The sequence below is a fragment of the Alexandromys fortis genome, unplaced genomic scaffold (genome assembly GCF_014885135.2).
Source record: "Alexandromys fortis isolate MF-2015 unplaced genomic scaffold, M_Fortis_MF-2015_v1.1 scaffold_71, whole genome shotgun sequence".
NCBI lineage: Eukaryota > Metazoa > Chordata > Mammalia > Rodentia > Cricetidae > Alexandromys > Alexandromys fortis.
The window spans coordinates 342,464-366,077 of NW_026067954.1; the positions used below are offsets into that span (position 1 = coordinate 342,464).

General features: G+C 37.9%; 1 protein-coding gene across 1 annotated transcript in view; it reads right to left on the reverse strand.

Annotated features, from left to right (window-relative positions):
- Positions 1 to 23,614, reverse strand: part of LOC126507301 (netrin receptor DCC-like) — a gene marked incomplete at its 3' end in the record, with an annotated part of 711,778 nt that overhangs the window by 340,357 nt on the left and 347,807 nt on the right. The window contains exon 2 of the mRNA XM_050151578.1: positions 3,150 to 3,470. Coding sequence (XP_050007535.1) covers positions 3,150 to 3,470 — 321 coding nt within the window. The remainder of the gene's footprint in view (positions 1 to 3,149; positions 3,471 to 23,614) is intronic.

Below are 23,614 nucleotides of genomic sequence, written 5' to 3' on the forward strand. Positions count from 1 at the left end.
CAGGGGTTCTCACACTGTGCTTCATGACCTGTAGGAGTATATATTATTTGTATTTTGATAAATAAATCTTGCTGAAGACCAGAGATAAAGCTAAAGCCACTAGAGGTCAGGCAGTGGTGGCACACACCGTTAATCCCAGAATTTGGCAGACAAAGTCAGATAGATTTTGTGAATTGAAAGCCACCCTGGGCTACACAAGATCAATGCAGAAATAAATCCCGGTGGTGGTGGCCTACAGCTTTAATTCCATACTTGGTAGCCATATGCCCTTAATCCCAGCACTAGAGGGAATGTAAAATGAGAGGAAAGAGAGACTGTCTGCTTTAGTCCGTGGTCAACCAGCCTTGGAAGAGGTAAGACTTCTCTATGGCTTAGCTGCCTTGCTTTTCTGGCTTCCAGGTTGAACACCAATATCTGTCTCTCTGGGTTTTTTACAATGTGGGCTACAATGACCCCTTGGGGGGGAGTTTAAAGGTCATTTCACAGGGTGACATATCAGAAATATTAGACATCAGATATTTACATTATGACTCAAAATAGCAGCAAAATACAGTTAAGAAGAAGTAATCAAATAATTTTATTGTTGGGAGCCACCACAGCATGAGGAACTGTATTAAAGGGTTGGAGCATTAGGAAGGTTGAGAACCACTTCCTTATGATGTCATTACTAATTCAGACAGGGTTGCCTTTAAGTGTGATGATCAAACATCTCAGTTCTGCCTGACTACTACAAGGTTTCCTGAAATATAAGACTGCCAAATGGCATGCTCATGTCCGTCCAGGGCAAATCAGAATGGCTGGCCATTCTACTGGTAATGAGGACACGACACAGAAAAAAAAAAAAAAGTTAGCTGAGGGAAAGTCTGGTGCAACAGATGTGGATGAGTCTGCTTTAGTTTCCTAGAACAAAATACTTTAAAGTGCGTAGTCTATATATGATAGTAATTCTGTTTTCACAGTTCTAGAAGCCAGTCTTCCGAGATTAGAGAGTCAGCAGCATTTGGCTTCCTTGTGGCCCCTTCCAGGTCCACCTGTGGACTATTTCCATATAACAAGAAGCAAGTTTCAGTTCACTGGTTTCCCCACTTTGAGGCACCAATACCCCCTCAAAGGGTAAACCTCATAATGCTAGCAACTTTAGAGCCAGAATTGTAACATGATCATTCTGAGAAGATAAAAACCATTGGTTGTAAGAGTCCTTGGTGTAGGAAAGGAGTCAACAAACGTGGCAGGAAGTCAGACTGAGTGTGGAATCTTAACATGTCTGTGTGAAATCCATTTCCTCATAGCTTCATGGATCTTATCTATCCATAACTGAGAGAAATTGAGTGTGCATGCGTGCGTGCGTGTGTGTGGAGAGAGAGAGAGAGAGAGAGAGAGAGAGAGAGAGAGAGAGAGAGAGAGAGAGAGAGAGAGAGAGAAGAAGTTTAGTAACATGTGGGGTCCTGATTAACTCTCTTTTTATTGTTATTTACAAAGATGAGCCCTTGTTGGGACTGACATTTCAGGCTGCATCTAGACGAGATGACATCTAGGACAGAAGGAAATGGCTATAACCCCCTTTTCATCACTATGTTTGCTTTTTAAAAGTAAAAATAAAAGATTAACATTGGAAATAGTTCTCAAATATGCTTACTCATTTGATTAACTTAATTTCATTTTGTTTTGTTTGTTGTATTTGATGTTCAAATTAAATTGTCTATAAATTTATTTTACCTATACACACCAACATAAGCATGTATAATACATTGTTGTCAAAATTTAAGTTAGGTCATTACAAAAATCAGTAAAAAACAAAGATCCCCAGAGATCTAGAACTACATAGATAACAGAAAATGCTCATGGGACTCCTCCAAGTCAAAAGATGGAGCAGATATGGCAACATCGTGGGTACCAAAACACCCCATCCATCCTGTTTACCAAATTTCTTCATATTTTTGAGGTTCACAGACAAAAAAGCAACGTGTCCTTCTTATCCTTAGACACTGAGCTGACATGTCGATAAGGGAGCTGCATTTGAAAGCACTAATGGGACATTTTTATTTCTCATTTGAGGTCTATATTATGGATTAGGATGCTGTGATTAAAATAAAATATATTGCTGTCAGGGCTTGAAGCATCAAGTTCTACAAAAGTTTAACACCATTGACTTTGTAAAATAGAATTGATTAGGGTATAATTTTTCTAATATTCTATTAATAAAATGTCCACCCCTTGATGTAATCAATGAATCTTCAGGAATCAGCCCTGTTTTGAAAGCAAATCACCCAAAGCTGTTCATACTCCTGAAATGTACCAGCTGTTTTCTATGTTAATTGAAAAAGGAAAGTTAATAAAAAACCCTGAGATATGAGTCATTTAGTCCTCTTTTACTTTGCTTACAAATGTATGCTGTTGGTAGAGAAACTAAAATATGGTCATTATGGATAAATTTCACAGAAAACTAAAAGTTGATGCAGCATAAGATATTATAAGCATGTCACTGGGTCCATATCTCCTAGGGATGAAGAGGCTAGTGGGTGTTGGTAACCTCAAGCTCCTGCAATACTAGCCACAACATCAAAGTTAGAATCACCCTATGTGACCGTCAGCAGATGAGTAGGTAAAGAACCTGTTGGATACCTAATGGAATGCCATTAATCCATTAAAATCTGGCATTTTAGCAGTATTGATGAGCCTAAAACATATTATACTAAAAGAATGAGTAAAAAAAACAAATAACACATGCTTTTAGATTGCATACATGTGAAATCGAAATGATTGCCCTTTCAGAAAATGGAAGGATAATTACCAGAAGCTTGATGGGATAGATGGGTGAGAAATGAGGGGAGGGTTCTATGTGACATTGGGGAAAAGTATTAATTAGAAGAAGAAATGCATATTCTAGACTCAGGAAGGTGGCCAAAGTTATGATTTTATTGTGTGTTTCACCATTGCTAAAAAAGTCATTTCAATTGTTTTCACCACACAAATAAATGTGAAGCTAGCCTGATATAATACCATCCGACAACTTATGTAACTATTTTACTTAAATTAAAATAAAATAATCCTTGTAATGGCAATGCATGTGCCTTTACAAGGATTATTTATTGCTTATTCCTAAAAAGGATAGAAAAGATAAGTAGGAGAAAGGAAAAATATCTACATACCTGCTACAGCAACTTTTGCTATACGGCTAATAATTGAGCCAGCATCTCCCAAGGATGCCTCACACTGGTAAAGTCCTTCGTCTGGCTTATGGTGTCTCGAATGAAATATGTTCTGGATCAACAGAGAGCCATTGGGGAGTTGCTGCTTCCTGTCATCCATGCCCAAGGCTAGGATGAGGCCATCTTTTCTCCACTTGATGACCGGAACTCCTCGGTCAGACTCTGCGGAGCAGTTGAGCAGGACGTTCCCACCCCGCATCGTGACAGCATCAGAAGGTTCAGACACAAAATGAAGAGACGTGAAAGGTTTGATTTGAAAACCTGGAATAAGAGAGCAGAAGGGAAATGAATTTGCACATTCTGAGAAAATTCAATATGGATTTCTTCAACATTTCCTTGCAAAACTTATTTTTCAAAAAGAAGCCTCTTTATTTTAAGCTATACATATTGATAAATTTCAGATCATGAATACTGTCTGAAACAAAAGAATAATATTTATGTGAGCACCAATTAATAAAGCAGATGGCCCAGAAAATATTACTAATAAGATAATAATTCATAATTTATGGATAAAATATTATTACATCTATGATATTTGGAAATTTATAGAGTTAAAATGAGTATTTTCCTTATAAAAACAGATGCTTTTAAGTTTCATCAGTCAGTAGTGTGACAGCTAAGATTTGTGAGACTTGATTAATCCCGTTATCTGCATTTTAGCATTTCTTGGCATTTTTAAATCTACCCATTTTATTTTAAAAAATTAAAACCAGTGGTGTTGACAAAGTTATTTAGAATAGACATCAGGGGATTAAGCATAGATAAATCTCACCTGCCAAAGTCATAAGGCTACTGCCTAAAACCCCCAAAGTAACTCTATCTCTTTCCAGGAGTTTCTTGTGGGCTTAGCTAAGAGAATACTGCAGTTGATTTGTAAACAAACATAAGCAGTCAACAGAAGGATTAAAATAGTATTTAAAATTCCTGAGGGGATGGAGCAGGCATACCTAAAGAAGACTAGCAGTATTAGTCATTACTAGTACTCAGATTGAGAAATCAAAGACCTTGGCAAGTTCTCAGGAGGTCATTGGCTTTGCACAGTGTGTATCACATCTTTCAAGTCAAGACATTTTTTTTTAAAATTTTGAATAATCTATATGTCTAACAGTTCTACAATATTCCCCAGTATTTTCTTTCATAAATGGGATCTTTGTTAAAGCAAAACTGAACTCTTCCCACCATCTAATCCCACTTTCTCTTGAACCACACTGCATGAAAACATACATGTGGGGATAGGTTTCTTATAAGTGTCCTTTATTCATGTGAAGTTGCATTTAATTTCATAAAAACACCTCTAAATCAAGCTTTTATTCTTTGCACGATGGCAGCCTCGGGTTCTCTGGCTTTCTTAATTTATCCGGAACACCGTTGGTAGTTTTGTGAAATCTTATCAGCTTTCTATGATCTAAGTGGCAAACATCTAAATTAATATAATCAATATTCTCATCACGGGCTGACCTATGTTGGCTCTCATGGTCATAATTATTCCTGATTTCCAGGGAAATGCAGGTGCTGCAGCTGTTTCCTTCCAGGGTTTTTAGTGGACACAGCCAGTATTTCTAATGAAGGACATTATGTCTGTGGCATTCCCAGTGATCTATTCCCAGTGATCTTATCACTTATGATCGGACACTAACTCCTTGCAAATAGTTCACTGATGCAAAGAAAGCATCTACAGCTTTGTTTTGCTCAAACTAATATTGATTATAAAATCATAGTAATGCTAAATGATAGAGGTAAAGGACCTTAATGGCTCCAATCTGATCCTGTCCATGCCAACTAGAGAGCCTTCTCATACAGTTCCATCTTTACATAACTGGCCCAATTATAGTGAAGCAGCCTATTTCTTGAGTGGAAAGTGTATCTGGTTGAGAGTCTGAATACCTTGCTTCTTGTCGAGTCTATATCACTTAAATATGTGGAATTCTACATGTTCGTGTACATCCTCAGAACTCATGTCCTTCACATAGAAAACAGAACTATTCACTGACACAGAGTACTTTCAATTCAGCTCCCATTTTGCAAGGGCTTGGCACAGGAGTGTGTTGAAGGCATCTGCCAATGGAACTTACTAAGGGTACTGAGATGCAGATAGATTTTAAATTAAATACACCTTTCTTATTTGTCAGAAAAAAAACCTAGTTGGAAATACCTGGCTGGAGCTGCACTAAGGGCAAGAAAGCATAGAGAAGTTCTAATGTTATTGAATGTCAAGATGCTTCATCAGAATAATGTCCACAATTTCCATTTAAGTAGCATTAAAACAGAAGAAATAAATTCACAAAGCAAGACTAGGCAACTATATTAAAAAAACATTTATTGCATTTTTGTTCTACCCGGGGCCTATATTTTAAACTCAACCTCATGCTGAGTACATTATTTATGTCACAGAGCACATAATATATTTAGCACAGCTGTTTATGACAGCATGCTAATGAGCATATGTGCCCATTATCACAAATAAATAATCTACTTACTGTGAAACAGGAAGGTTATGACAGTTTTCAGTGCTGTGAGTGCATGGTTTAGGAAAGTTAAATAAAGATTAATTTTTCTATGACACAATTACCCTTGCTGCTCATTGGTAATTTGAGCTTTTTTAATTCTCTCTATAACAATTATACTTTAAATATATGGCCTTGAAATAAATGAAATCTCCTTATCTTCAAGAACTCACATTACTTAATATTTTAGAAAAGACAGCTCCAAGTAAAAAGACTTATTTGAGGAATGACAAATGTCTTTAATGTCAAAGTTTCAGATAATATGAAGAACAAACTGTCTCTGACCTCTTGTGAAGCACTTGATATGTCTAAAAATAATCTGTTAGTGTATCATTTATTGACTTTGATGTATATTAGCAAATCCTCATTCTCTATTACCAAGTTTGGAAAATGGAGGGAGAGCCTTTAACAGGGGAGATAGGATGATAATACAAGGGGAGAGAGAAGGAAGAAATATAAATAACACCAAGAATATTTGGAGATACCATGGAAACATAATATTTTATAAATCAACTTTGTATATGTGTATATATAGTGTGTATACATGCATATGTGTATATATGCATACTCATGGAGTCATGTGACATGTGATAGTGGTACCTCCACTACAAGCCATGCCCTATCGGACAAAATTCCCAGCTCCAGGCATGAGAAACCTACCAGCTCTCCTGTTGCTGGATGAAGTGCAATATAAGGGTCTTCAAAAACAATTTGGGCCACATCCATTACCCTTGCTAGCTGTGATGGTTTAAACGAGAAAAGTCTCTTATTGTCTTTGGTATTTGAACACTTGGTCCATATCTGACGGTGATCTCTGGGGAATTCAAGAGATGTGGTCTTGCTAGAGGAAATACGTTACTGGGCATGGGCTTTGAAAACTTACAGCCTCCCCTTCCTTCTGGTTTCCTTTGTGTTTAAAGTTGAAATGGGAGTTCTCAGCTTCCTGTTCTTGCACCCTGTCTGTCTTATTGGAGGGAGTGGGACCTTGTAGATGTGGGCCTTGACTTCTCATATATGCTAAAGCCATGTCCAGTGAGACAGACCACTTCCGGTTGCTTGTTGGTCAAGATGTCTCAGCTGTGGTGGTATTTTGTTTGTGATCTAACCAAGTTTGGCTGAAGATCATAGTTTGGAGTTAGTTATATTCCACACTAGTTAGCCATAGAGGCCAGGCAGTGGTGTAACACACCTTTAATCCCAGTACTTAGGATCCAGAGGCAGATGGGTCTCTGTGAGTTCAAGGCCATTCTAGGCTACACTAGACTGATCCAATCTCAAAGATAAATAGAGCCAGGAGGTGGTGGCTCACATCTTTAATCACAATACTTAGGAGTAACATGTCTTTAATCCCAGCATTAGGGAGGTGGAGACAGGAAGGGCTATAGCTGGGCAGAGAGAGTAAGGTGGGAAGAGAAACGTGTTCAAGGCATTCAGCCTGAAGATTTGTAGAGACAGGATACCCCTTTTCAGCTGAGAAGTTGGCAAAGTTAAGAGGTGGCTGGGATTGTTCTTCTGTTTCTCTGATCTTTCAGCATTTACCCCGATATCTGACTCTGGGTTTTTATTATTAAGATCAATTATAATTTGAGCTGTACTCAGCCCGTGTGCCAGCACCATGTCTGCCTGCAGGCCACCATACTGAACTATGATGATAATGGACTAAAACTCTGAAAATGTAAGACACCTTGATTAAATGCTTTTAAAAAAATTGTTGCTGAAAATGTCCCAAGGAGGAGCAGAAGGAGGGAAAATATGAGCAAAGAAGTCAGGACCACGAGGGGTGCACCCACCCACGGAGACAGTGGGGCTGATCTATTGTGAGCTCACCAAGGCCAGCTGGACTGCGACTGAAAAAGCATGGGATAAAACCGGACTCTCTGAATATGGCGGACAATGAGGGCTGCTGAGAAGCCAAGGACAATGCCACTGGGTTTTGATCCTACTTCATGTTCTGGCTTTGGGGGAGCCTAACCAGTTTGGATGTCCACCTTCCTAGACCAGGATGGAGCGGGGAGGACTTTGGACTTTCCACAGGGCAGGGAACCCTGACTGCCCCTCAGACTGGAGAGGGAGGGGGAGAGGAGTGGGGGGAGGGGGGGAGGAGGGGGGGGGGGGGGGGAAAGGGAGACGGGGAGGGAAATGGGAGGCGGGGAGGAGGCAGAAATCTTTTTTTTTTCAATAAAAAATTATATTTAAAAAAATTGTTGCTGCAGTCATTGTGAAAGTTGTCTCATCACAGCCATAAAATCCCTAGGACAGAAATAAATTTTTTTTGATAGTTAATCTTCACAGTCTGACTTGCCTGAATCAAATTTGTAAAGGAATAAACATGTGAGTGTGTCTTTCTGAGTGTTCCCCAGGAGAATTAACAGAGGAGGGTAGAACCAATGTCTGTGTGTGTTTGGGAATATCCCTTTGTCAAAGGGCACAAACTGACTAAGAGGGAAATCTGATAAGCACCTGCATCTCCATTATTCTTTCTCAGCAACACGGACCAAGCCAGGCAAGTCCTGCCACCATTGCCACCATGCCCTCCCTCACCATGATGGATTCTAAATTCCTCTGAACTCTGAGCCAAAATGAATTATTCCTCCTTAATTCTTTTGTCTTCTATTTTTGTTGAGGAGAGCAGGTATTTATTTTCGCAAGAAAAAATTCACTACAAGCATCAAAAGCTCCCAAGACATAGTGAATATCTAGAGGAGGAGCTTGCCTTTAACCCATTTTTAGAAACTCCTCCAAATAGTCAAGTGTTAAAACTGTTTCTATAAATTCATGCCCATTTGTGTTTTATCTCCTTATCATATCCTTGCTCACTTCAAAGCCTAGTGAGCCACAGGGGCAGTCTAACCTAGAATGGAGTTTTAGGTATGACATTTTATCTACAATATCAAACATTGCTCCCTGCAGATTCGGAAATCCCGCTCTGAGTCCACAGTGTAAATCTTGTCGTTAAGACAATGAAATGTGAAAGACAATGATGAAAAGTAGCACGGACGTGAAAGACATTTCCTGAAAGAGCCCGAGATTAGACAATGTCACACAAGTCCCCTCAGAACCGGCTATGCATAATTCCATCTATCTTAAATCATATATACGTTGAGATGCTCAAAGGTTTTGATAGGGTCCACATCCTCAGAACTATGCCAGATAACCCCGGTACCAACCCCTCTCCTTTAAGACAAAGAAATCTATGTCAAATGAAATTAAAATAATTCTGTGGAGGATACAATTTTCTTTGCAGCACTCAGACATGGTGGATGTGTGCAGCTGTAACTCAGGTATTTAGTTCTGAGAAAATCTTAAAATGCTTCTGAGGCTAGGAAATGGGGTCAGGGAATAGAACCATTATAATAAAATGAAGAAATGAACAGGATTCCTAAGCATAGACGAATATCATGGGGTTCAGTAGATAAAAATGTAAACTCTGGGAAAGAATTCATACTAGCAAAATCAACATCACATGGGAACATGGTTAAAATATCATTCTAGGCAACTGCACAGGCCTGTCAATCAACAGTGATAAGGGAACAGCCAATCAGCCTGTGTTTGGCAGTCCTTTCAAGGGATTCTCTTGTACTAAAGCTTAAGAACCTTGTTCAGAATCAAGTGCAGACAAAAACTAAAGCCAGAGAACTTAGGTGTTCCTCTGACAACCTGATTATGATTTTATATATTTAGAATTTTTTTTTATTTTATAATTGTAGACATTTCCTTTTCTGAGCAAGAAAATGAAAGTTTGGGGGAATTATCTTAAAAGGGCAACTCTTTCAACAAGCATTTTGTCTATTTAACTTTTCTTTTTTTTTAAATATAATTTTTTATTGAAAAAAAAAAGATTTCCGCCTCCTCCCTGCCTCCCATTTCCCTCCCCGTCTCCCTTTTCCCCCCTCCTCCCTCTCCTCTCCCCCTTCCCCCACTCCTCTCCCCCGGATGGAGCGGGGAGGACTTTGGACTTTCTTTAAGAGACTGAAGAAAGATAGGGAAAGAGCCAAGACAGAGACCAACGTTTACAGTGTTAGGACAGGGCATCCTTTATTACAACCAGAACTCTGCTGCCCTCCTCCACTAGAAACCAAATAAACAAACAACAAAACATTCCACTCTGTGAAATAGAATAAAAATTCCTGCTTTGGACCATAAGAATGTTCCATGGAGTAGCCGTATGAAAAACTATGATTATATCTTTTGAACAGTTGTGACAGTGGCAAGGCTCTTCCACAATGAGTTTTGGTTAATGAGATATTTTGTAAGACCCTCTCCCTTTTGTTGATTGATCCTAACTCAGCAGTGCAATTCTAGTTTTCTAGAACATGGGGCATCAGACATTTAGCTGGATAAGTTGTCTATTAGTGCAATCTAGTGTCACGACAACAACTTGCCTCTTGTGCGGTCTGAGGATGCATCCTGTGAACTTCATATTATCCCAAGACTAAAGTATGGCTTTTCAGACAGAAGAGGTGTGAATCCACCAAAGGTCCAGTGCGAGTGAAGCTTATAGAAGTGAATCCAAAAAAGGCCTGGCTATCTGTGGGCGGGTTTTACATACCTAAGTAGCTCAACTCATTTTTCAGAAAAGAAAAATTGTCGTTGGAAGTTGGAATGAAGGTTTCTTTTATAAAACAACGGTAACAGCAAAAATCAGTACTATAGTATCGGCTTCTGTGCACACTTGACAGTGAGATCTGGTTCTTTGTTATGATATTGACAGCATTTTGTACGTCCATGTGAAGCTGAGTATAAATAATATTCAGAGTATGTGGTCACCTGTTGGAAAGACTGTGCTCATTCTAGCCTCAAAAGAGACTAAGAGATTTCATTGCCTGACAACCTAAGAAAGAGAAATCAAGATAAACTAGATATATGGTATTTATCCCTGAATATAAGCAATGCAGAAATATGTTCCTGAAAGAAAAACAAGTATATATAAAGAATTATTGAAATGCAGATTGAACAAAAATTTAGATGAAAAGTTTAAAAGAATAAAATTTTCCTTCATTAGAGTGCTGGATTTACTTTGCAAAGTTAAAGATACAAATTATATGTAGATAAATATATAAGTAATATATTCTATTATATGTATATTTATATATAAATATATCTTTAGTATAATAAATATGTCCTCAACACTTGGGTGAAACAAATATTGGTAGGCCAATTACAGAAAAATATTATTTTTCTTATTCAAAGATCAAATTTATTTTGTATATTTTATTTGTTGTTTTATTATTTATATTTATATTTATATCTTATTTTATTTATTTGTATGGCTGTTTTCCTTGTATGTATGTCTGGGTACCACTTGGATGCCTGGTGCCTTTGGAAGTCAGGAGAAAGTGTCAGATTCCCTGGATTACAAGTGGTTGTGAGCTTTTTCCTCCTTGGTCATCTGAAGGCAAAATGGGTCATCAGCAGCTGCATTGGAGTCAGCCACAGAAGTTCTGCCTGGGCTCCAGCGTTCTCACTCGTTCCTGGTCTGTTCTAACTGCCATAGTCAATGAGAAATACATACTGAACATGTGCCATCAGGGTTGCCTTCAGTCAACAAAGGACAGAGGGCTTCAGACAGTTGGACGAAGTGACTTTGAATTGACTGTTCAAGACCATCTACCCAGTGTAACAGATTATGCTAGTCTTTGTACAAAAACAAACAAAGAAAGAAACAAATAACAACAACAACAAACTTTAAGGCCTTCAAAAAATGAAAGAATAAATTTGGAGGTAGGGGCACATGCCTGGAATCCCAGCATCCGGGAGGAGAGGCAGGAAGAGCTCTGTGAGTTTGATGCCAGCCTGGTCTACACAGTGAGTCCCAGGGCATCCAAGATTGTTACGCAGAGAAACCCTGTCTGAAAAATAAAATAAAATAAAATGGCTGAAATGGTTGTGAACCGTCACATCAGTTCTGGGAATCAAATCTGGGTCCTTCAGGCTAGCAGCTTTTGCTCTTAACCATTGACCCATCATCTCTCCAGTCCCAAAGTGCAGCAGTTTTAAACCCAGAGCTTTCTGTACACTACACAAGAGATCTATATGCCTGCCCAGGAAACTGAAGTTTAGCTAGACCTTGATATACTATATTTTATCAGGCCAGTCTGCCATCTTTAAAATTCTTTTCTTAGCATATAATGAAAGTAATCAAACAGTCAGTCTATGGATTTCTATAGTTCCATTTACTAGTCCAAGAGCCGTAGAGAAGACAGCCTTTGGAATGCTGCCATGATTGAATCAGCAAGTGATTTCAGCATTGGGAAGTTCACTGACACAATATAACAAGTGCATCCATCTCCCCAGAAAGGTTGCTGAACCTCGTTTGCTCTTCTCATGGTGGGCCCTAATTTCTTTTTCCCTTTACAAGACAAGAACAAAGTTCAGAAATAGAAACACAAGATGTGCAGTTCAAAAGCAACTGCCCCGGCAAAATTCTTCAAGTGAACCCACACAGAGGCTCCACATCAGAAATTCAGAGCACAGGACGTCTTCTGCAAAGCAAAGGAAGCTTTGTGCAGATCTGAGGCTTCCATAGGGCAAAAAGTGTGCCCGAGGCGACTCTCTCAGTGTCCTCTGGCTAAATCCAATGGTGAAGAAAAATGATAAGAACCACTTGGGAGTGGGGAGTAACTTTCTCAGCCCTTTTCTGCTTCCAGGGCCAAACCTCTTAAGTCTCAGCTCAATTTTGCTGTGTGATACTGGAGAAATTATAATGGAATTATTTTTTCTTTCTGTTCAACAGGTAGCATAGCCTGACATCTAGGTTATCATTTCCAAGAACCGTGCAACATTAACACTTAAAAGGGAAACTTTGATGTCCTGCTTAATCTGCCCTGTGTTTGAAATTTCACCTCCCACTGTGGTCAAATGTAAGTTATCTTTCTCTCCCATTGCATTGCTCATCAATCTGTCTCAAGCAGGAGGAATGGCAGCTTATGTGTGTGTGAATACCGTGACTGGATCACCGAAATCCGTTCTTTTATTTTCCTGATTGTTTTTGAGAGTTATTAGTTTTTGAGATCGAATATAATTACATCATTTCCTTCCTCCCCTGCTTTTCTCCAATCCTTCCCATACACCCTTCCCCTTGTTCTTAGATTTTTGACTTGTTGGGGAATGTTAAGGTGTATTGCTTTTGTTTTTGCTGCGTTTATTTAACCCTGTGAAGCTGTGATTATCTAAAACACCTGATGTGTTCAATAAAGAACCAATAGTGAGGCAGAAGAAAAAAATAGGCGAAACAGGCAGGCAGAGAGTATAAATACGAGGAGAAATCTGGGAAGAGAAGAGGACATCAGCGGCCAGCCACCCGGTCTCCCAGTCAGCAATGGAGGTAGATTGAAAGTCAGAAATACAGAAGTAAGAAAAGGAAAAAGCCCTGAGGCAAAAAGTAGTTGGGGATAATTTAGTTTAAGAAAAGCTAGCAAGAAACAAGTCAAGCTAAAACTGGGCATTAATAAGTAAGAATAAATCCCTGTGTGATTTATTTGGCAGCTGGTTGGTGAGCCCCAAAAGCCAAAAGAGTAAAGCACCCAAGCAGTAAAAAAGTAAAAAACTAACAACTACAACCTGTGTTTTTTTTAAGTTCTTATTACACACATATTTTCCAAAAAATATGTAAATATGCCCTTCTCAGTCCTTATCAGATTATTTTTATAGATATTTTACTTCAGGACTGACCACTTGGTATTAGCTAATTGTTTGGGGGACACATTTCAGGGAAACATCCCCTTGTAGCAGAGATATCATTATAGAAAACCACAAGTGATCAAAATGCAGAGGAAAAGTGAGCATGTGCCATTCCATCCCAACTTAATTCCCGACTATACAACTTCAGCACTTAAGGCTTGGGGAGGAGTGGAAGATTGTAAGTTGGAAGAATAGGGTATTTGGATATGAAATTTCATCTCTACAAATGACAGAGCAACCACATTCACAAAAATCTCATAAATATGGCTGCTTACATAGGACCTGAACAAGGGGCAACACCAACTAACACAATAACATGGAACACAGGAATCTTGTGTGGTCAATCCTAGACCTACACACAACTAAGGAATGGAGAGAGCTGGAGAAAAGAGTTCCCCAATTGGCTACCTTTTTTTACAGCAGCGCCAGCAGCTGCTCTTAAAGAGACATTTGGCAGCTGGGCGGTGGTGGCGCACGCCTTTACTCCCAGCACTTGGGAGGTAGAGGCAGGCAGATCTCTGTGAGTTCGAGACCAGCCTGGTCTACAAGAGCTAGTTCCAGGACAGGCTTCAAAACCACAGAGAAACCCTGTCTCGAAAAACCAAAAAAAGAGAGAGAGAGAGAGAGAGAGAGAGAGAGAGAGAGAGAGAGAGAGAGAGAGAGAGAGAGACACATTTGGCAATGTCTGGAGACAGTTTTCGTTCTTATCCAGGAAGATTGTTCCTGGCATTTAGTGGGGAGAGTCCAAGGACACTGTGTCACATCTTACAAGATAACAAATAAATACCTTCAAGAATGATTTACCCAGACTCCAAAACTTAATAGATCCAGATCTGAGGGATCTTGTTTTAAAATGTTCTAATTTGTTGCTGTTTTGAGAAGCAAAGAAGATTGGCAAAGTGGTTACTCCTGTACTACAGACGTGAACTGCTGGGATTTGGTCTAAGCTAGTGCAGTAGAAATAGTAAGGAAGGACCAGATATAGGACTCACTGGGCAGGTAGAGTTCATGGTGAGTTAAGATTCAGTAACTGATAAAAGAAAAGAGCCGCTAATAACTCTAAGCAAATCACCAACGTGAGTTACACAATGTATATGAAAATAAAAGCAGTGTCAATTCCCAAAGAAAGTTTTCTTGCCAGGTGGACAAGAGACCTGGGGTTTTGGCGGGTCTGTTCCTTGCTAACCTTCTATGTGAGCACTACATGATGGGAATCAATTCAATCATCAATGAAAGAAGGAAAATAGGGGCTACAAAAATGCTAGGACACACTCAGCTGTATATCATAATAGTCTAGGAATACATTATCTGCCCACTTTTGCTGCTTGTACAAAACCCCTCAAATTTAGACAGAAATCTATTCTATGAAGAGATTTACTTCACAGTAAATCTGTGACACATTTCCCGTGGGTTGAAAATGAGACACAAAGAGATGTAGTTAATGGAAGTGCCAAGAGACCCACAACCCACCTCATTAGCCATAAAATAGAGGCTGGTCTTTTTCTCTTGAAGATAAAAGGCTGCAGAGGTCGTGCTGCTGACAAAGCATGGGATGGTTTATCACGATTCATGAGAAATGAACTGTTCATCTTATGGAAACTGCTATCACAAACAGGAAGGATTAATTTCTGAAAGGTCTGACAGATCCAGGGAAGCCCTTAAACCTTCAGCAGAACTCAGGGCTGACACTGTGGCATGATATTTGATGTAGGCACCCAAACTGATAAAATATTTGTATTATAACAAGTCCAATTTTCTCAAAAATGGAGGCCAAAAGTTTTCATTAAAATACTGTCACTCATTTTGTTGGATATTTACTATATCTTGTCTGGGCAGAAAAAAAAAATGCTGTATTTTTTTCTGCAAAGACCATGGTGACTTCAAAGATGAAAACTCATGAGGATAATAATAGGGACAGAAGCTTTGGCATTAAAAGTCAACGAGCCTTGCACTGCCCAGGAGATGAGCATTTTCTTAAAAAACTCACCTTTCTCTCCCTTTTTTTAAAAAAATTTTTTTTTGTAAAATGTTTACACGGGTTCAATGTATTTAGCCCCAGGGTGTGAGAATAAAAACTCTTTTTACAATTAAAACCACAAAGGGACTGATGAACTTGTATTGCATGGTGCCCGTGAACTAAGTGAATTTAAATAACAAAGGTCTTATACGTGAAGCAAACATCAGCATGGAGACACATTCATTCCTCCTCCTTAACAGAGATAGCTGCCACTGACATGCTGACAGAGCACCTGTAAATCTTCTAACTAGGGTCTGTCCTTGCTCGGAGCTTTGAAACAACAACAACAACAACAAAAAAAGCGCTGATGGCATTCACCTAACTTTCCCCTAACTTTCTATGTGTAGTGATTGGCAGGAATATCTCAAAGTTATTATAAGTTTAAAGTCAAATACTTATGTGGGATTCCCCTCTGTATGCTGTGAATACCATTGGTTAATAAAGAACTGGTTTGGCCTGATAGGGTATACAGGTGGAGAAACCTAAACTGAATGCTAGGAGAAAGGAGGGTAGAGTCAGAGAAAAGCCATGTAGCTCCCGCCAGACTCCAGATGGAACTTTACCGGGTAAGCTACAGCCACGTGGCGATACACAGATTACTAGAAATGGGTTAAATGATGTAAGAGTTAACCAATAAGAAGCTAGAGCTAATAAGCCAAGCAATGATTTAATTAATACAGTGTCTGGGGGGCCGGGGAACCAACAAGGAGTCCTAGCAACAGAATACAATATAATGTGATCACATTTGTTGCATACAAAATTAAAATAATTGGTTAGAGCCAGTTGAGAGATAGAAACTATAACAAAGATCATCTTCAGACTTAGCCCTTCAATTGTCTTCTCTGGGTCTTCCATCTCCCTATTGGACATCATATAATTGAGACTTTCATCTTTATGATAAGGTAGATGCCAAGAAAGCAGAAATGAAGCACACCTGTCTATTTGACACATTCTTAGTAGCTCACACTTAACTCAGAGTTATTAGCAAGTAATTGTCAAATAAAACATATATAGGGAAAACCAAAAATAATTTAGGGGAAAAAACTTTAAAGAACATCAACACACTAAAAACAAACAAGCAAACAACCCAAAAATAGGTAATTATCTTGGAGACAACAACTGACAAATATTCTCAATATCACTGCCTAGCAAAACCAAACAAAACATGTATGAACATTCCTTCATACACTCTGAGAAAACAAGTGGTCAGTCTTGACTATGAATGGCTACACAGTGCACAAATTTTGGTTTGGTGGACCAAGTGGCTAAATAAAGGATAAAATATTGATCTTTCAGAAAATATTTTCAAATGTATAAAACATTGTTATTAAAAGTAGACAAAAGGCCACATCTGGTTCACCTTGGGATATAGTCTGTTGACCCATGTTCTAAGAAGATGATGATGTCAGTAGTCAAGAGGGCCCAAACTTTGATCTGCCTTCATGCGTCCTGTTCTGCCAAATCCTCCATGTTGTTAGACAATAGATGTAGCAATTTTGAAGGTTTTAAAAATAACATTGAATCTCTGGACTATGAATAAAGGTGATATTATCCAATAGATTATTAGTTCATTTATGCATTCCATTCTATGATCAAAAACCGTGTAATACCTACTGTCCATTCAGATTCCTAGGCTCTTCCTTGAGTCACTAATCTAGGATAATAGTTCCTACCTACACATTCCTCTGGTCCAATTTCCTGCATCCCACAGTTCTTTTTCAGGGAATTTCCAAACAATACAGAGCAGGAATTTGGTAGAAAATACATTTCAATTATCGATGATATATAATACACCTCTTATTTTCAGAGCATCTTATGAAAGCCATTCACAATATTTTTAAAATAATCCTAATTATCTTTGTTCTTGGGCTTACATAAAAATATGTTTAAGATGAAGGCAAAAGCTCTTTCATTTTCCTATTATAAAATGCGGCATAATCTCTCTCTCTGCCACAGTTAAGAAAGTCTCTCAAAAGATGCCTTGGTAACATACAGCCCCGGAGAGGAAAAAGATTGTGTGACAGCTGATGCCACATAGATGCCACTTAGCATCTTGAAGTTGTTTAATCTTGTTTTAAATCATTCTGGATGAATTTCTGCCAAGTTGCTTTTCAGGAATGCTTCATATTTGACTTTTATAAATTTCTCTCACATCATCTCTAATAATAAAACAGTAAAAAATCTGTGAGAATCAAAGCAAAGTAATAATCTCCCGAGTATCACAATTCAGGACTAGTAAAAGTTCAAATTACATCAAAGTACTAAACACCAGGTTTGTTTGAAAGATAGAAAAATGCTAATACCATTTAGGGGATCTGTGTATTATCTTGAATCCTCAAAAGAAAATTCAAACTCAATTTTCCATATTAAAAAAGAATCAGAAGCATAAAATGTGCTGAGTTTATTTAGTTTAACACATGATCTCTATCACGATGTAAATAGCCATATAATTCATCTGTGAGGACCGTTTCCTACCATCACCCATGACCCCAGAGAAGTATAGCTGCTTCCCCTTGCGTAGCTCTCTTCTATCTCATTTTTTACTTCATCTTACCCGCAGATGGAGAATCCGTGAACTTAATGTGTACCTTGAGAACGCGAATTACACTGTTCTTTATTGTATAAGATTTATATTGTGTTAAGTCAGTCTGGATTACAATTTCAAAACCACAGTCAGCATGAATTGTAGACAATATTGAAGGAGTCAGTTACTATTTTTTCTTTCTAAGACTTTTGCTCTCTGGCCAAGAAGAAATTATGAAAAGTGTGTTCTCACTTTGGCATGGAAAAGGCAATGAATGTTATTGATATGAAAACAAGTGACGACAATGAAAGTCACTAACATACGAGGAACTCTGGTCTCTTGTGCAGTGTGCACTTAAAGTGAGGATCAGGCTTACACATCATTTTAGCTGTTTGGTCAGCAGGTGGATTTTGCTGAAATTTAGTTGAATCGCACAGGCACATGAAAGTATGTTTCTCTTCATGCTTTACTGTATCTGTGGTGATGCATTTAAGGTAAACCAGAGTTTACCTGGCTGCCTCTTGAGATCTTACTGATCAGAAAAATAAGTAACTCCATTTTGGATGCAGGCAACAAGATCTGATGCTTTAACTGTTTTGATCACAGCCAAACAAGAAAAGTTGCTAGTAAACAAAACTAGATTGTTCCAATCTAATATAGGATTTGTTTTAACATTTCTGTTCACATAATTTTGTTCCCTTTTCTTATGCTTTGGACAATATAGACTTCATAAAATATTTTAAGCCATACCAGTTCAGAGACAAAATAAATAAAAATACAGGATCTTAATTGATATATTTAATATAAACCCCCTTTTGGCTACTGTGAGTCTAGAAAATCCATCATGTACAAATATTTATAGCACTCATGGTCATGTAAATTTGCAATCAGGGATAAAGGACAAAGTAGAGAATCCTATGCTCCTCAAAGAGCTTGCAATGCAATTCCTTTTTGATCTATGGATTTGGAAATCATTCAGCTCAGAAAATGACTCTTGTGTTCCCATCCTGAGCATCCACCAGGAGGGCTCAGGGGATTGCTCAGAATCTCTCTCCTCAAGCCTGGCCCAGTCTGTGGTTCTACTGTCAGAACATAGACCTTGAGTATGAGATATGAACTTACAAAGTGGGGAAGGGGAGGGAGAGGTCCCTAGAAATCAGATAATAAATATCTAATTGTTAGAGAGCCTGTACTTAGCCCTGTTTTCTCCTCATGCCTTTTCCTGGGTCTAAAGAAAATTAGGTGTCTCCCATGCGGTACAATACGTGAAGAAATAAGCTACCTAACCATCAAATGGATCAATAATTTGATACAGCCTAAAAATATGTTCCTGAACATATGTTCACACCCATTTCTTACATTCTCAAATCAAAAATGGTGTCTGAAAGTTCACTGAAATCTATTTTTCTTTCATTTAGCTCCACATTAAACAAACAGAAAGCATTGGGCCATAGTGTTCTCAAGGGAATTAAAATGTCTTGCCAACGTTAACATGTTCAATGACTCCAAAGTAGACAAAGCCAAGATGGTAACATGTCGAGGTGGTTCCTATGAATCAGTCCTCTATTTGCCTCACAAGCTCAGGCCTCAAGTTAGATGGAGTCCCTTTATTAATCAACATTTAAAGATTAAAGACACACAAGGATACAAGACACCACCATTTCCAGGACACAGTCAGTATCATGATTTGGATTTATTTTTAAAATAGCTTTTACTTGAAGCTGCTTTTGTACATCACTATATGATCCTCTTCTTCCAAAGATTCAGAGTAAAATAAACATTAGCAACATGAGGGAAGGATTCAAGTGCAGGTTAAATATGATACTGTGCATTTTTCCTTTTGCTAATTTCATCCTATTCTACAGAGTGAATGCTCTCATAATTTATTTTACACACCAACCTTGAGATGAAAGGGGGACTTGTTTTACACTGATACAAGGATTTGTATAAACTAGGATTGTTCTAGGTCCTTGACTTATTAATATTTTAAAGGGAGATGCAGATTCAGAAGTGTATTATCTAATAATAAGAAGTATTACCAGGTACTAACAAAATTCAATATTCTATAGAGCATATACATCTTCAAAATTGAAATATTTAGCATTTTCATGATTTGAGATTTTGGATAACTTGCAATAGAAAAAGTTGTATTGCATTCTTATTCATTTCATTCTTATTCATTTAAGTGTTGGCTACTTATTAACAGAAACTTTTTATCCATAAATAAGAAGCCTGTGCTTACTGGACCACTTTTTATACGTGACTTGAAAGGATGGTTATAAGCTGAACAAAATGACATGTGACTAGAAGTGAATTAAAACCAAATGAAACAAACTGAGATAGGTCTCAAGGTATGAGATATAGTTCAAAAACTATTTAGTCATCCTGCAGTTCTGCAAAGTTACTAAAAAAATGACATGTGAATCTTTGGAGGAAGTTTTATGACCTTTTGGGACACTGTAGATGGTTCATGAGTTTGTAAAACCTCTCCATTAAACACTAATATCAGCAATTGAGAGTTTTATCGTGGCCATGGTAGAGAACAGGAAATTTGCAGATTGTGTTGGCACTTTGGTTATATTAATTATGAACTCACATATGATATGTATTTGTTGACATTTTTGTAATGGATCTTCAAGTGACCACATCCTGTGAAGATGAAAACAGCTACTATACAAATGCTCGTAGCATTTCTAAACATTTTTTTTTTCATAGGAAAAAAGAGAAAGTGGAACAATACATAAACACACTCCATGTCTTAATTTAAAATGATACAATTATTAAGCTGGTTCAAGAAAAAAGGTTGAAGCGAGGCTTGTAACTTATAGGTATCCCAGTGGATAAGATTGACTTTGAAATATCTGACTTAAGAGTCTATTTCTACCTCTCAGGTTTGTTTCAGTATCAGAGGTTGGCACTTCTGACTTCTCCAATACTCTCTCTATAGTTAAGCTCAAGGAGGAAGGGAGGGTAGATTTTTAAGATCCAGAGGACCAGGATGCATACTGCTACTTAGTGTTTTTTCATATATGACAGGGAACTGAACTTTTGAAGTCTTAACTCTCTAGTTCCCTAAAAAAGACCTTTGTCATGATAATACCAGTTAGAACACCATCATGGATGTGGCAGACTTCACCAGGCTACCCTAGACAAAGACTCCAGGCAATGACTGGATGCTGAGAGAGAAAAACTGTTTTCTCCAGGGATGAACTTCTCTATAGGTTATTTAATACTTAATGGTCATCCCTAAATACATATATGTAAGAACAGTACTAAATAAACTAATTAGGCTATGTGTATGTATACATTCATGAATGCATATAGTAAATTCTCAAAAATAAAACTAAGTATTAAATAAAAATACACAGTCAACAACTTTGCTTTTCGAATGCTACTCAAACTTGAATTGCAGCAATAAAATGGTCATAGACACTAAGAAGCAAAATGGGTATGACCACATTTTGTCATCACTTGTAGACTCTGATGTCACCACCAGAAATGAGAGCAAATAAAATTAGCAATGAGGACCCTAAGAGAGACATACATAGATCTAATCTGCATGAGTAGTAGAAAAGGAAAAGATCTCCTGAGTAAACTGGGAGCATGAAGACCTTGGGAGGGGGTTTATGGGGAGGAGAGAGGCAAGGAGGGGAGCAGAGAAAAATGTAGAGCTCAATAAAATTGAATCAAAAAATTAGCAATAGAACCAATAGCCATGAACATCTTACAGCCATTCCTCTAAACATCTCCAGTTGATTAACACTGAGGAATAAAATTCAGATTTTGTCTGGAGTTCTCTGTTTCAAAACCCCTCCCTCATCAAAATTTTGTTCCTGACAATAGTACAATTTTCTGTCTAATACATATATAGGCCTGACCGTCCTATGTAGCCTGGACTTGTCTAGATTAGAACTCAAAATCCAGCCTCAAACTCAAATGCTGGAACTGCAAGCATGCTTTCCATTCCAAAACTGTATTTAAAATAGCGTCACCTAGTGGGAAAAAGGGGCGCTGCCCTTTGCTTACATTAAGGTATGATTAGATATAACAACTTGACTTAATGGGTAACCTCAAGAGTTATGACAGTTTAATGGAGGGCTATGCTTAATTAAGTTCAGCAGCCATTTATTGGTCTCTATGTGAGATATTGGAAGTGCAACATGTTTTTAAAAATAGCAATGTGTATTTAAAGCCATAAAAAGATGTATGCTCTAATAAATTCCTTTCCTAGGCAATTACCTCTAATAATTAATAATAATAATAAATAAAACTAAGAAAGTAATAATAATTAATCAGTGAAACAAAATCTATCAAAATATACAAAACCCTCATTATAGTGGTTTTTTGGTGTTTTATATCATAGAAATTGCAGTTATATCTAATATTACATATAATAATTAACTCACAGAGCAGACATACAAACACACACTATGATATAATCAGAATGATACCTGTGAAGATCGGAAAGAACCATACGACAATATGCAAATAATTGGCTGAGATTGTGGATGATGGAAATGTCTTATATTTATGAAATAGTCTCTAGTTTCTCTGTCCCTATCGATTTTACTCCAGAGGGAGGTATGCGAACTGCTGAGATCATCCCCCAGGTGAGGTCTCTCATGTGACTCAATGTCCTTGTGCCCATCAGTTGTGCCACTAGCTCTAAAAAAATGCAGAACTGGGTTTTTCCTGTGCACATTTGTTTTTTCCTTTCATTCCTCTTGAAGCCAATTCCCTCCGTCTTCAGAGGGCAGTTAACAATGCAATAAATTAATTTGTACTTTGGAGTGAACTCTTAACTCCTTTTTGTTCTCTCACCTCCCAATCAGACACATACCCTCACATTTGCATGGATTAACATAATGAAGCACTAATTACGCAGTGTTTGGGATAGGACAAGCAAAGCGCTTCAATCAATCTCAATAAGTTGCATCAGGAAGGCAAAAAATGCTGCCCAGCCTTATCAGGACCACATAATAGACACAAATACAGGCTCGGTGCCCGTTGTGCGTGTGATTTATCGCCAACATTGAAAAACAAAAAGCAGAAAATTACAAGGGGACAAATCAATAACAATTATCTTAATGACAGATGGACAAATTTTATTCTATTGTTCAGGCAGTATCGTCAGCTTACTGGTTTGTTTTCAGCAAGGGATAAAGATTAAGCTCTAGAAACCCAACGGTGTCTAAAGATGCTTAATACCTAGGAATTTTTTTTCCCTCAAGAAACAATCAGCGTTCACCACAGCAAGAACGGTGACTTTAGAGGACTGATACCCAGCACCCCTGTGAGTCCCGAGTCAACGCTCTATCCTTGATAGATTTTAAATATATCTTTCCCCACCTCTCTGTTCAGATGTTTGAGAGGACCTGACTTTTGCTAATGCAAACCAACCCAGTCATACTCTGCTTCCATCCAACACTGATTCTGACTGATTGCTGCTGAACACTACCATTTTTATTTATGTGACATATGCATGAAAATGTGCCATGATTAGAATCCTGTACTTAGAAACGACTACATGATCTCATTTAATTTTTTTCAAGAACTTTCTTTTTACACATATCAACTATTGTGGGAAATAGTTGATTTTCCCTGGATTTTATACTCCCTGTTTTTTTCAACTTATTTTCTTAGAACTGAATGAACCAATAGGAAAATAACACTATATATA